This window comes from Antennarius striatus, chromosome 9, assembly GCF_040054535.1.
Source record: "Antennarius striatus isolate MH-2024 chromosome 9, ASM4005453v1, whole genome shotgun sequence".
Taxonomy (NCBI): domain Eukaryota; kingdom Metazoa; phylum Chordata; class Actinopteri; order Lophiiformes; family Antennariidae; genus Antennarius; species Antennarius striatus.
This window is the reverse complement of record NC_090784.1, coordinates 9,649,428-9,663,316: the sequence shown is the minus strand read 5'-3', so window position 1 is coordinate 9,663,316 and position 13,889 is coordinate 9,649,428. Positions and strand designations below refer to the sequence as shown.

Here is a 13,889-nt window from a genome sequence, read left to right as displayed (position 1 = left end):
GTATTGGGAAAATTTCTTAAGATTGGAGATGCACACTGCATGTTTTATAATGCTTCATAACATCAATGACTAACGACGTTGTTTTTACAGTATTGCTCTTTTAACCATAACATATTGAAATGCCTCAATGGTAAACCAGAAACCAAACAGTGTTATTCTCATATTTAACACAATATAAATACAAAATGTCAACACTTAAACCTTACAATACATAAACTGCATTAAAGGGACCTGCATTTAAAATGGTGTTGGTTAAATCTTGCATGATGTATGGTCATGGTGGTTACATAGTTACATAGTCTTCTCCCCGTGTCTGCGTGGGTTCTCTCTGGGTTCTCCGGCTTCCTCCCACCTCCAAAAGAATGCGCTTCAGATTGATTGGCTGTTCCCAATTGCCCGTAGGAATGAGTGTGTGTGTGTGTGTGCATGGTTGTACGTCTTTGTGTGTGGCTCCGCGGTGCACTGGTGTCGTGCCCGGAGTGTCCCCCGCCTCACGCCCTATGCCGCCGAGATAGGCTCCCGCTCCCCGTGACCCGCTGCGGCGGATACAGCGGTGGTACTCTGAAGATGACTGATGACTGATTTGATGAACTGCAGCGGCTGTAGTTGCGCAATCCGTCCACTAGATAGAGCCGCGCTGCTCAGACAGTCATGATTGCATTCATGACTTCCTGACTACCCTTGAATGGCCCCTATTGTTATGTCAATAAGCCATTCTGAGCCTCATCAAGGAAACCTGATCACTTGATCACTTTGCCATCTTAGAAAGAAGTCAACACGCATATTAAAAAACCTGACATTAAAAACTGGTTAAATTCATTACGAGTGCAGTCAGTGCGAACAGAGCTGATTATTTCCTGATCTGAAGTTCGAAGCAGATATTTAAGCTCTGAAGTTCGTCTTCATTTATTAATTAAATACTGTTTTGATCGATCGCTAGTCCAGTCGGAGGTGAGGTGCAGCTATTTGCTATTTTTCAGTGATCATGTTTTTAACCAATATTAATATGAATATTAATCCATATATAAAACGCACCAGATTATAAGGCACACTACGGGTTTATGAGAAAATTTTAGGCTTTTAGGAAAATACGGTATATATATATATATATATATATATATATATATATATATATATACTGTGTATATATATACTGTGTGTGTATATATATATACTGTGTGTGTATGTATATATATATATATATATATACTGTGTATATACACACACACACACACACACACACACACTACACGACTAAAGATAGTAGATAATGCCACACTTCTATTGAAAAAGTACATTAATAACTTGTATGTTTTTGCATCCCTAGGGTAAGAGAAGTCAGGATTTGATAATAATGGATGATTTAACAGCCCTATCATAAGTTTGTTGCTTTACATACTGTGGACATAGTCATGCTTCCACTTTCTGGCTCTGTTTAAACTGCAAGACTCTACTCTCTTCTTCTTCCTCTCCTTCTTCAATGTTGTTGTATAATGCATAATGTATGGGAGTGTGTTAATAATGTAGTACAGTATTAATGAAAGTCACCAGAAGTCAGTTACTAGAGTGTCCAGTATTGTGTCATTGCTTGCCACCCACCAGAAGGCACATCTGCCTCTGCTTTGGTATCTCAACTCGTGTATGACTGCATTCAGTAAATAAACCCTGTGTAACAAATTTGTGGTTGCCTCCCAAGCTGTTAGACTACAGTGCCTTGCGAAAGTATTGCCCTCCCAAGAACTTTCTGACATTTTTCTACATTTCAGGCTTTAAACTTTAAGATAAAAAACTGAAAATATTTTTCAAGAATCAACAACATGTGAGACACAATCGTGAAGTGGAACCAAACTTATTCAAAATTTTATGTTGTGTTTACAAATAAAAAAACAGAAAAGTACGACGTGTAAAAGTATTGGCCCTCCTTACCAAAACAGCTCAAGTTCCTTAAGGTTAGATGGAGATCATTTGTGCACAGCAATTTTCCAATCTTTCCACAGATACTCTATTGGATTGAGGTCTGGACTTTTTCTTGGCCATTGTAACACCTTTATATGGATAGTTTTAAACAATTCCATTGTAGATTTGAATTTATGTTTGGGATTATTGTCCTTTTGGAAGGTGAATCTCCGCCCCATCCTCAGGTCTTTTGCAGACTCGAACAGATTTTCCACCAGAATCGCCCTTGTATTTGGCTCCATCCATCTTCCCATCAACTCTAACAATCTTCCCAGTCCCTGTTGAAGAAGAGCAACCCCAGAGCATGATGCTGCCACCACCATGTTTGACTTTGGGGATGGTGTTTTCAGGGTGATGTGCAGTGTTACTCTTAAGCCAAACGTAACATTTTGCATTCAGCCCAAAAAGTTCAATTTTGGTCTCATCTGACCAGAGCACCTTGTTCCACATGTCATCTGTGTCTCCCATGTGGCTTCTGTCAAACTCCAGACATGCCTTTTTATGGTTTTCTTTCAAAAATTACTTTCTCCTGCCACTCTTCCATAAAGGCCAGATTTATGCAGAGTACGACTAATAGTTGTCTTATGGACAGATTGTCCCACCTCAGCTTTGTATGTCTGCAGGTCATCCAGCGTGATCATGGACCTCTTGGTTGCTTCTCTACTTAGTTTCCTCCTTGTTTGGGCTGAAAGTCTAGAGGGACGGCCAGGTCTTGGTAGGTTTACAGTACTTTTATGCTCTCTCCACTTTGATATTACTGCTCACGCAGTGCTCCGGGAGAAGTTTATATATTGTAAAATCTTCGTGTATAACATTCCTGCTTTAAACATTTCCACAACTTTATCTCGGACCTGCCTGGTGTGTTCTTTGGTTTTCATGATGCTGTTTGTTCTCCAGTGTCTGAGACCATCACAGAGCAGGTGCATTTAAGCTGAGACCAAATGAGACATAAGTGCACTCTGTTTGTCATTTTTAGTCATTTAGGTCAACATTGGATCATTCAGAAGTTATCAGAGAACTTCTGGAGTCGATTAGCTGAGCTGAGAGAACAGAGGGGCCAATACTTTTGCACGTCCTACTTTTCAGTTTTTTATTTGTAAACACAATATAAAATGTTGAATAAATTTGGTTCCACTTCCACTTTAATTTCGAAGCCTGAAATTAAAGAGGCACTGTATATGCCTCTGTGCAGGTAAAATGGAATTATGACCACCTCTCAATTTCACATGTAAATCTGTTGAGGCAGAGAGTAAGACTTTTATAGGCAGTCCTCAACCTACGAACACAGTTGGTTCCAAGAGGCTGTTTGTAAGTTGAATTGTTCATAAGTCCTTATTAATTAAGTTTCAATATATATAATCATCATATGAGGCCATTTAAATGCCATTACTGCTCTAATTTTATCCTGGTGGGTGTAGAGGCTAAGCCAAGCTTTAAACCATTGAGGTATTCCACCACACTGACGTGAATGATACGATGATGTGCGTCCTGGTAATCTAAAGTCTGACACTCTACTTTGTGCTTGATTACTGTTAATTCATTTCTCAGTTAATTCGACCAATAGTTAACATGAAACAGCAAAACATTCAGAGTTCAGCGGTTAATGCTTTCGAGCAGAAACCTAACCCATCGTTGGTTCCTACATCATTTAATTCCTACAGAAGGGCATCCCTGTAGACTAGTTGTGACAGAGTTATCTTACAGTTATCTTACAAGTCTGTAGTCTACATCGCTAACTTTCAACATGTGGATAAAAGAAGGACTACACACTGCAGCTGAGGCTCCAACAGGAAAGCCACATGAAGTCCAACATCAGAGAAAAATGTTCACTTAGTCTCAAATTTGCAGTTATATTGATATGACGTGAAATCTTAATCTCAAATGTTCGTATATTGAGGCCTACCTGTAACTACATGCATAAACTGGCCTTTTAGAAAATGAACAGCAGAGAGATTTCAACAACTGCTGACTGAATGCACCGACTGTGCAGCCCTGATCTTAATGTGTCATGTTGTTAAGCAGATGATAATTTCAAGTCCTCCGATCACAGCCTCAGATGAACTCCCAGGCAAACCCAAACAATTCCTGCAGAAACATCTGTAATAGTTTAAGTTGTTGGTTGCCCAGCCCATTAAACAGACCTTTCCATTTTGTGGCCAACAGCACAGTTGGAGCAACAGTGATTAAAATTCCTCTTTGTATATGTGATATCATAGAGTTGTTGTTTAGTTACATGGCTGAAGAATGAAACCTCATGTTTAATGAGCTGATAAAAAATAACAATACCTGGACTTGGAAATGTTGCTTTAGCCACTTGCATATCAATGTTATTTGTACGGGTTTCCTTTGGAAGAGAAATAGAGTGCCCAATCCCCAGGTGTTTGAACGCTTTGATTTATAGGATAAATAAAGGATTGCTCAAAAACACATCATGGAAATTTGTAGATGAGTTAAACAGACTTTAGTCTACAAAAAAACACACCCCGCATAGATAGACTACCCTACATGAACTTTAAGTTGTGTTTAATTAGTTCATATGACTCATCCCACACGGTTTTCAAGCATGCTGTTGTTTTGTACTGCTCTGGGACAGATCAGAAAACGAATGAATCAGCAAATTAGAAAATTTTTCTATTGAAATAAATATTAAGCAGGTCACTACCTGAAATGTAAAATTACCTCACATGCTGAATAATGCCAAAACATCTGGACTGATAAGATCTTAATGGTACTTTTTACCCCTGCTAATGGTTTCAATTTAAATTTCGTATTAAATAGCAGTGTTTTCAGTGATTACCTACAACAGGGATACCTTTGGTTTGGCTGCTTGAAATATTTGGAATATTTAACAATGACAAATAAATGAAAATCTACAAGACAGTCAGCAATATCTTTTTTAATTAGTTTTGTTTGAATAGATTCGTCCCATCTGCATTTGTCTGTTTCTGAATTAAAAATGTCTGCAAGCATCCACAGCAGTAAATGATGAACTGATCCTTTCCTCCAAAACAAGCAGAAAGGGATTTTATTTTTTATCTAATCTGCATTAATTAATATTGATTATCACGTTTTTGTTCAGAAAGGAAATTATATACATCATCAGTTCCAAACTACAAAACAAGACCTTGGCTGACATTACGTTATATTATATTATATTATATTATATTATATTATATTATATTATATTATATTATATTATATTATATTATATTATATTATATTATATTACTGACTATAAAATGAAAGCTATTAAAACTACCACAGCAAAATGAAGTATAATTTGATACTTTTATGTATTAGCGCTGAAACAAACAAGACGATGAGGAATACTGCACCTACCGTACCACACACACAGCTAAGCCCACGTCACTGAATCATCAGTGTAAACATCAATGAAACGCTGCAGGAATCATGTTTAGTTCTCAGCGGCCACATCGACTGTGTGGCCCGGACGGTTGGCAAAAGGTTTGATGCCCTACAGTAGAGAAACACTAACCGGTAGGAGGCTGGTAGAGACAGCTGTAATGTGGGATCCGCCTTTGTTCAGAAATGTGTCACACATCAGCTTTAAATAGGAACGATATGCCTTCTTCCATGAGGATGGGAGGTAGTTTGATATATTAGGTAAACGAATGATGAATGTAATTTATGAATGAACTTACCTTCTGACCATACCACACGCAATCCAGACTAAAGAAACACACAGACAGATAAGCAGGAGACAGTATTGAACAGTATTATAGAAGAAGAAGAAGAAATGTACCTTATGCTACTAAGGTTTTAATTCAACAAGTTTGTGTATGTTATACACAATATATACAGTATATGCATGCAAACTAACTAACAAGTGTGCTAGAGCGACTTCATAATCTCCCTACGGGGATTAGTAAAGTTCTTCAATACACCTTACGGTGATACTTGGACACGTCATCAGTCATGAACACGAGTTCATTGGGTGTTTCGGGTCTTTAATCATCAGACATCCTCGCCCGGGCGACCCAGCAGGGGGCGATCACTCCCCGGCTTGTGTCCAGGTAGTGCACCACGGATCCCCCTATGGATCCACAGCCACTGCGAGGCCTTTTCTGCGGCCTCAAGGATGTTCTTGGTGACTGTCCTCGACTGCAGTCCTGTAATTCCAAGGAGTTTGAACACTCTCTGGAGAGAATGACCAGCGAAACCTCTGCACCCGATTTCAATGGGCTCACAGCGGGCTTTCCAGCCGTTTCTTTGGCACTCACTGGTGAGCTCAGAGTATTTGGCCCTCTTGCGCTCATTGGCCTCGTCAATACGGTCCTCCCATGGGACAGACAGTTCCAATATTACCACTTGCTTGGTAGACTCCGATGTTAACAGCATGTCTGGGCGGAGTGAAGTGGTAGCTATGTTGGCTGGGAACTTCAGTTGCCTTCCCAGGTCAACTAGTAGCAGCCAATTAGATTAAAATCTGTTTGAATTAAAAATAGTGCAATTTGTGGACACACAAAGGATAAAGATGGCGATGAAGAGCCTGCTATGTTACGTCATATGCATCCTGTTTAAACAGTCTGACTGGACCCTGAGCTTTCACACACAGATTTGGTTCATGATGCTTAACATTTATGGAGACCTCTCATTAGCAATTTTTGACATTTTTTCATCTGCTTTATTATTGTAACAAAGAACTTTTTTGAACATTTTTCTAAAGTCATAGTTATATTAATAATTGTCAATTTCAAACATAGATAGTCAACCATAGGTATCTCATCAACGTCACCACAATGGCCAATTAGATCCACATCTGCATCATAATCTGGATCTGGTGGAGTAAACTGTAGTAAACCTTGGGAATGCTAATGCTATGACTTGCAAGGTTCTATGATCCGTGTAGTGAAATGAGTGAAAGCTTTTTCCTACAGGTTTTCTTGTAATCTTTCTAAATTATATAGCTAATGTTATAATCTCGTGCGGCACAGTGGGTAGCGCTGTCCCTGCACAACACGGCTATTCCCGGTTCAAGTCCCGCTCTGTGTAGAGTTTGCACAGAGTGGGACTGCGTGGGTTCTCTCCGGGTTCTCCAGTTTCCTCCCACCTCCAAAAACATGCGCTTCAGGCGAATGGTCCGGCTTCAAATTGCCGGTAGGTGTGAGAGTGTGTATGCATGCTTGTTTGTCTATATATGGCTCCGCGGTGCACTTGTGTCTCATTCGGAGTGTACTTTGCTTCACGCTCCAGTTGGCTTGGATAGGCTCCAGCGACCCCGCGACCCGCTACAGCGGATGACGCGGGTTTAGAAAATGAATGAATAAATTAATGTTATCATCCCCTTTACAGTATTATGTAGCATATTTTAGAAATGGATTCGTTAGCATGAATTTACACCCAGCCCTCGCTCAAGCTAAAAAACATTTACATACATCCAGTTTCTGCTCCCGCTTCTTTCAGGATTCACCCCAAACCCTCCCAGACTCCAACACGCCTGGGAGAAAACACAACACACTTTTCTTACCAGATGGCCCAAGGTTTCCACTGTGGAGATATTTTAGGAAACAATAACAATCCTTGAAAGGATAGAAGACTTTTCCACTTTGACCTCCCAGGAAGATTTTGGTTGACGAGGTCAAGGGTCACCACCCACCGTCAGTGGGAACAAAATGAGGGAACCCTGAGATTCCATGAAATAACATGAATATCCTGCACTGCAAAGAGAATATGTCAGTAATTATCCCGTTAACAAAGGTGCTGTTCTATAATTTACAGTGATGAATTATAAATTACCATGCAACAGTATTTTTAAAAACAAATCCGGTTGACAATTGTTTGCAAAATATCAATCTGCAAAGGCTGAAATGTCTTTGAACGTTTATGTTACACTTTTTGGTACAATGAACTTGATGAAAACCGACTCATCTTCCTCCGGACCTCTGGCCGATCACTCAAGCATTCCTTCCTGTTAGTTGTCATGGCACCAGCAGGATAACTCCACTATATAAGATCCTCCTCTCCTGAGTCCCGAGCCAGAAGGACAAAGAGATCCCAACTTTCTGCTTCCCACACAACCAGAGGACAGAAGATTCACGCCTGAATCAACTCCGATAGAGAAAACTGAATACGTTTTAGACTGCAGATCATTTTTAATCTGCTCTACTTTACAGTGAGATGACCAATCTATCAGAGACCACGCTTTTTGTCTTCTTCTTAACAGCACAGGTAGGAATCACCACAGACTTTCAGTTGAATAATGTTTAATGTTGTGACTCTAATAATCCATAAGTATGATCATGATTATATGTTATTTTCAAAACAAACATTCATTGTGTGGAAATTTTTTTGCAAGTTAAAAAAAAAACATTAAAATGCCTTCAGTTATTTCAAGTATTCAGCAGTCTCTTTTGAAATTAATTGGAAAACACTATTTAACTGTTTTAAAGATTATCCTATTCTACAAAGTGTTTGTGACCTTCTTATCTTGTGAAAATTTGAATGTGGATAATTCATTTTTCCCAAAGACATATCCTTAGAACTTTCATTAGTTTGTGTAATTAGTTTGTGTCCTATTTTGTTTGGAGACAAAATAATTGCAAACCACTTTGTAATTTTATTTCTCATTTACTGCAGGTGTTTACTCAGACATGGTCCCAGGTCTGTCCCCGCAGATGCCATTGCCCTGAAGACCCCCCCACATGTCTCCCTGGGGTACCCCTGATCCTAGATGACTGCGTCTGCTGCCTTGTGTGTGCCCGACAGAAAGGTCAGGTGTGCTCTGAAATGAACCCATGTGACACTCGCAAAGGGCTGCAGTGTGATTACAAGACAGACATCCACAAGAGGACCGGTGTCTGTGTTGGTGAGTCAGGACATCCTGCATGTGTTAAATATTTTCTTCCAAAGATGAATCAGTTAGCTGTCACTGCTTCTTTTGAATAAATTTTTATTGTTTGTAGAAACCAACACAAAACTTCGTTTCTTTTTGTTTGCCTCTTCTTGCAGCTCATGAAGGACTTGTGTGTGTCTTGGATGGATCCGTCTATCAGAACGGACAGATCTTTTTCCCTAGCTGTAAGTACCAGTGCATGTGCCGTGATGGCCAGATCGCTTGTATGCCGCGCTGCAACCTGGATGTGATGCTGCCCGGACCCGACTGCCCAATGCCACGCAGGGTGCAGGTGCCCGGGGAGTGCTGTGAGAAGTGGGTGTGTGAGCCTCAGGCGGAGGCCAGCGCTCTCGGTGGCTTTGCCATGGCGGGTGAGTATGCTGGATGCAGGGTATAAGACAAGATGGACTCTATAGTCAGAGGCTAGAAACACATGCAATTGCTCTTTTGTTTTTGATATAAATGCTGCTGCAGTGTGAGACACAAGGTTGAGAGGTTATGTACACTGCCCTGACCTGGTTGGGTGAAGGCAACAGGCACCAAGGAAGGATAGAAAAAAAGTAAAGGAAGGGTTGAGGAAACACAGGGAAAAGAGAGTCATTTCGGTCTGGAATGTGACACAGCTACTGTATGTTATACGCGACTTTTGGAGAACCAACAAGTTCTTGGCTGCAGGTTTTCTCAGAATATCTGATTATATTTTGAACGAGTAGCATACAAAGAAAAAGAAAAGGATATGTGACAAGTGAATTTCTTATTAAATATTTTAGAATGTGTTCCTAAATCTTCAACTAAGCACCAAAGTCTACATGTTTTATGATGATTTATTTCCTTACCCAAAACTTTTGTCTTCTCTCCATCTATCTATTCCATTAGCATATCGTCAGGAGCAAACGGTGGGCTTCAACGGTTGGGATACTAGCCTGAACTGCATTGAGCAGACCACGGCGTGGGGTGCCTGCTCTAAAACTTGCGGCATGGGGTTTTCCACCAGGGTTACCAATAAGAACCGTCGGTGTGAAATGGCAAAACAGAGCCGATTATGTACAATCAGACCATGTGACGGGCAGCATGACCAGACACAGATGACACAACTTGGACCAAAGGTAATTTTTGTGTTGTTGGGTTTTTTTTTAAATATCTGAATACCATATTCTTAAAGTAGGGGTTTCTCTATATTTTAGTTTGCTTAGAACCTTGAGAAAAGTCACTCACAGTTAATTTTATTCCTGAATAATATACCACTCAAATTCACCACATGGGTCTCTCTCCCTCAGAGTGGCAACAAGTGCCAGAGGATGGTGAGGAGCGAGAAAAACGTCCACCTGTCGTATAAGAACTGCACCAGCATCCAGGCCTACAAACCTCGCTACTGTGGCTCCTGCACGGACGGCCGCTGCTGTACCCCCCACCGAACTAAGACCACCCTGGTGGAGTTCCAGTGTGCCAATGGTAAAACCACCAGGAGGCCAGTCATGGTGATCCTGACCTGTGCCTGCCACAACCACTGCCCCCAAGACAATGGTCTGTGGCAGCCATCAGAGCAAGGATACGGTGGTGTGAGCTTATAGGTCAAGAAGTCACTCCAAAATAACAAAGGGGAAATGACGGACAGTTAAAACCAGATTATAGTAGAGGATGATATGAACCCAGGTCAACTTGAGTTGACTTGAGTTGAATGGAAGCAGTATTCTCTTCAACATGACGAGTGAGTTGTATTAACTCTATATTTTAGAATAAACAAGCCAGTTCCAATTAAGATAGGCAGTGCAGCTGTCATTAAACTGTAAAACGCATCAGCCTATACCATCCAAACTACTCGCAGGGCTTACTTTATTCAGAAACTTCTACTGAAAAAGCTGAAAAAGTAGTCTGAATGCTCTCTCGTTCGTAGAAGAGTTCCAGTGCACACAGACGTCTTATCTTCACCCCATGTTAGAAAGAGTCAAAGCACTTAAACCTTGTCATTTGTTGATTCTTTTCACTTGTGGGGATCAGATCACAATATACCACCACCCATTCATTTGAGAATTTAGTTACACATTTGAAACTTGTTTAATTTAATGTGTTAGGAGATTGTGAAGGTTGATGTCAAAGAGTCTCGATCCAGGAGAAAAAGGTTTACAGTCGGGATGGTGTGGACATGTGAGGGCATCAGGGTGACTTGAAGCCTTGGGTTGATCACTCTGGAATGATCCTACAGCTTTCTACATGTAGAAAATAAAAATAGAATCTACAGTCAAAGATGTATTACCATCCCATTATCCTCCCGTTGAACAATTAAAAAGAGGACATGTAAATTCTCAAAAGCTGAACTGTTCATCGACACTGCAGCTGCTGTCACAATCCTCCTGACTATGGGACACATTTTTGAAATAACTCGACTGTGTACATTGACTTTGTCCAAACTATGGGCTCAACTTATGAAAGAAAGGTCACGATGGTAATATAGTGTCATTTCTAATATTTGCCTGGAATCCTAACACTGTTGTTAAACAGGTAATATCTGTGTCTCCTAAAGAAATTCAAATGTGTGTTCTTTCAGACTTTGGAGGGGCTTTTTTATTTAGTCCATCTAAACTAGTTTTTATAATGACAAAAGTATGTCAATAATTGGTGTACTGTATATCTTTGTTTATAACTTGTTTTTCAGAGTGTGTATCAAATACACAGATTTAAATGAAAATATTATAAACCTGAATTGTATGTATTGATATGTGTTATTATTTTGATTAGTACTTGAATTATATTTCACTGGGTGTTCCTGTATTTGTCTCATAATCAAAACATGTACATGAGCAAACGTTCAAAATTAAAGTTATATTTTTTGTACCAAAGTTTAAATCTCTTATCTCGTAATTATCAGCGCTAAAATTATTTAATTAGTTACTGATGTGTTTCGTGTTATCTGGGCAAAGAGGGAAGACTGATGTGTAAAAGATTTCAATTTCACCACTAAATGTTGAATTAAGTCGTGTTATAAATGCAGTTTGCATCAGTGGGTTAAGTGAACTAATGTATGTTGTGCTGATCAACATTTATCAGTGCTGTAGACATACAGTAACATCCCATAAAAAAGTAAAATATACAAGACATCACAATATAAGTTATCTGAAGTAAAAATCAAATACTAATTTCCTTCCTGATAGGATCTACATACCACGATTCTTCAACATAAAAATCCATCTTTTCAGACCTGTTCATTTTGTGTGGTCAGTTCAGGATGTCCAGACCATCATATGGTACCCGGGAGACCCAGAGCAGTCCAACCCTGACGACCGGAGGATGGTGACCTCCTCACCTTCTTCCTTTGTCCCTGCATTGAGGTCTTGGTATAAAATAGTCTTTCCCTGTAGGATTCCATCTGCTTCTTAAAATGGATATTCAGAGGAAACTCATCTATACCTTGGGTCACGGAGGGACCAACCTGTGGTCAACACATCTGGTCGCGGCTGTGTTGACGTGTCTACTAAACAGAAGTCTGTGGTAATGCCACATGTTGGTTATGTGTGTGGAGCCAGGATTTTCATCTTATTCTGGCAAACAGTATGTTGGAATTAAAAGGCAAGATAAATAATAACTCAATGAAATAGAAAGTTGAATTCAAACTAAAAAATTATACAAAACAGGATTATTTTTTACAAGTTTGTTTTTATTAGTGGTACTAATAGTGCACTGTTAGAGATGATAAGTCCTCTCCATCTAGTCCTTTATGGTTGGTCCACCACTGACAAATCACTTCAGCTATTAGTTGGTATAATAAAATAAATATTGTAAAGGCATTAATGATCCTCAGTGCATGAGTTCTGCTGACATTTATCGTCTCACTAGCCTCCTGGGAGGTTGACATTTATGGCTGTTAGTTGCGTGTCTCAATTGAATCATTTGCCATTAAAGCACCAGTTTGTCTAGTGTAGTTCACTTTGTGTTGTGTATCTACACAGTATTGATACACAGTATATGGGATCTTAAATATAATTCAGCATGGATCAGTGAGACATAACTGCCAGAAAGTTCTCAAATGTTGACTTGATGCGATCACCAAAGGACTACAAATAAAAAATTTCAGCAGTACTCTCCATTGCCTAATTTATCTATATAAAACCAAATATCCCAATGGAAAAATAAAGGGATTCTACTTTTGGTAAGATCACAGGCAAACCATTTACATAGTCCGACAGTTGTGCAAGAGAAATTTAAACAAAACTTACAACATTTTTAACTCAAATAGCGTTCAAATCATCAAGAGCCTTAAATCTTTGTGGTGCTTCTGTGAAGCTGCTCAAAAATCAGTAGAGCTTGGAGTTGAAAGTTAAGTTAAGCACGGTGAGCAGGCTTCACATGTTGGTGTGCTAACATGCAACATTCACTAAAAATGCACCACAGGTCAGGTTGATAGCTGGGGCAAATAATGGAGTTTGTAGACAGGGTAGTATGGTAGTCTGTAGTATGGTAGGATATGGATAAATGATTGTGAAGGTGTTCATGGCAAGTTATCCAAGATTAAGTTCCTCTCTTGAAATAAATTCAAATCTAATATCAGATGTAATATCTTTAGCACATGAACAGATCAAATATAAAATATTTTCTTTGTGTAAACTTCAGTGTTCATTGATATGGTGCCTGTGGTTTATAGTCAGTAGACTGCTCCATCTGGTGGTGTCTTTGAGTGACGTGACTGGGATCATGTTTAGTGTCATTCTGCTGAATGTTTGACACTTCAACCCCTACAAACCAGATGCTTTTTCCTTTGGTTTCAACCTCACAGTGGAATTTCCCTCCAGAAATACCCATCTCCTCAGGAAATTGAAAATATGTGTTTAATTGATGTGGGTCTTCATTTGGAAATATGTGATGAATATTCACATAACTATTTTCTACATTTTTAATCAATGCTTCACCTTCACTTGTTTTCTTAATCTTTCCAAACACTCTTCATCTTAATTGTATTCTTTTCATGCTTATTTTCACTTCCACTTTTGTCTCTACAATTTGAGCTCTCTCATACACTTCCTCTAGCGGGACTGTTACATGAGAGCTACATTTAGCACATGCTACACAAACACGTGACAGGTCATCC

The 13,889-nt window shown here is 39.5% G+C and overlaps 1 protein-coding gene across 1 annotated transcript; it reads left to right on the top strand.

Annotated features, from left to right (window-relative positions):
- The first annotated feature begins 8,037 nt into the window (after positions 1–8,037).
- Positions 8,038–11,167, top strand: LOC137601866 (CCN family member 3-like). Its single transcript, XM_068324321.1, has 5 exons — positions 8,038–8,145; positions 8,554–8,782; positions 8,926–9,180; positions 9,686–9,915; positions 10,087–11,167. The coding sequence occupies exons 1-5, from the start codon at positions 8,095–8,097 to the stop codon at positions 10,378–10,380; spliced, it is 1,059 nt and encodes a 352-aa protein (XP_068180422.1). The 5' UTR covers positions 8,038–8,094; the 3' UTR covers positions 10,381–11,167.
- Positions 11,168–13,889: the final 2,722 nt, after the last annotated feature.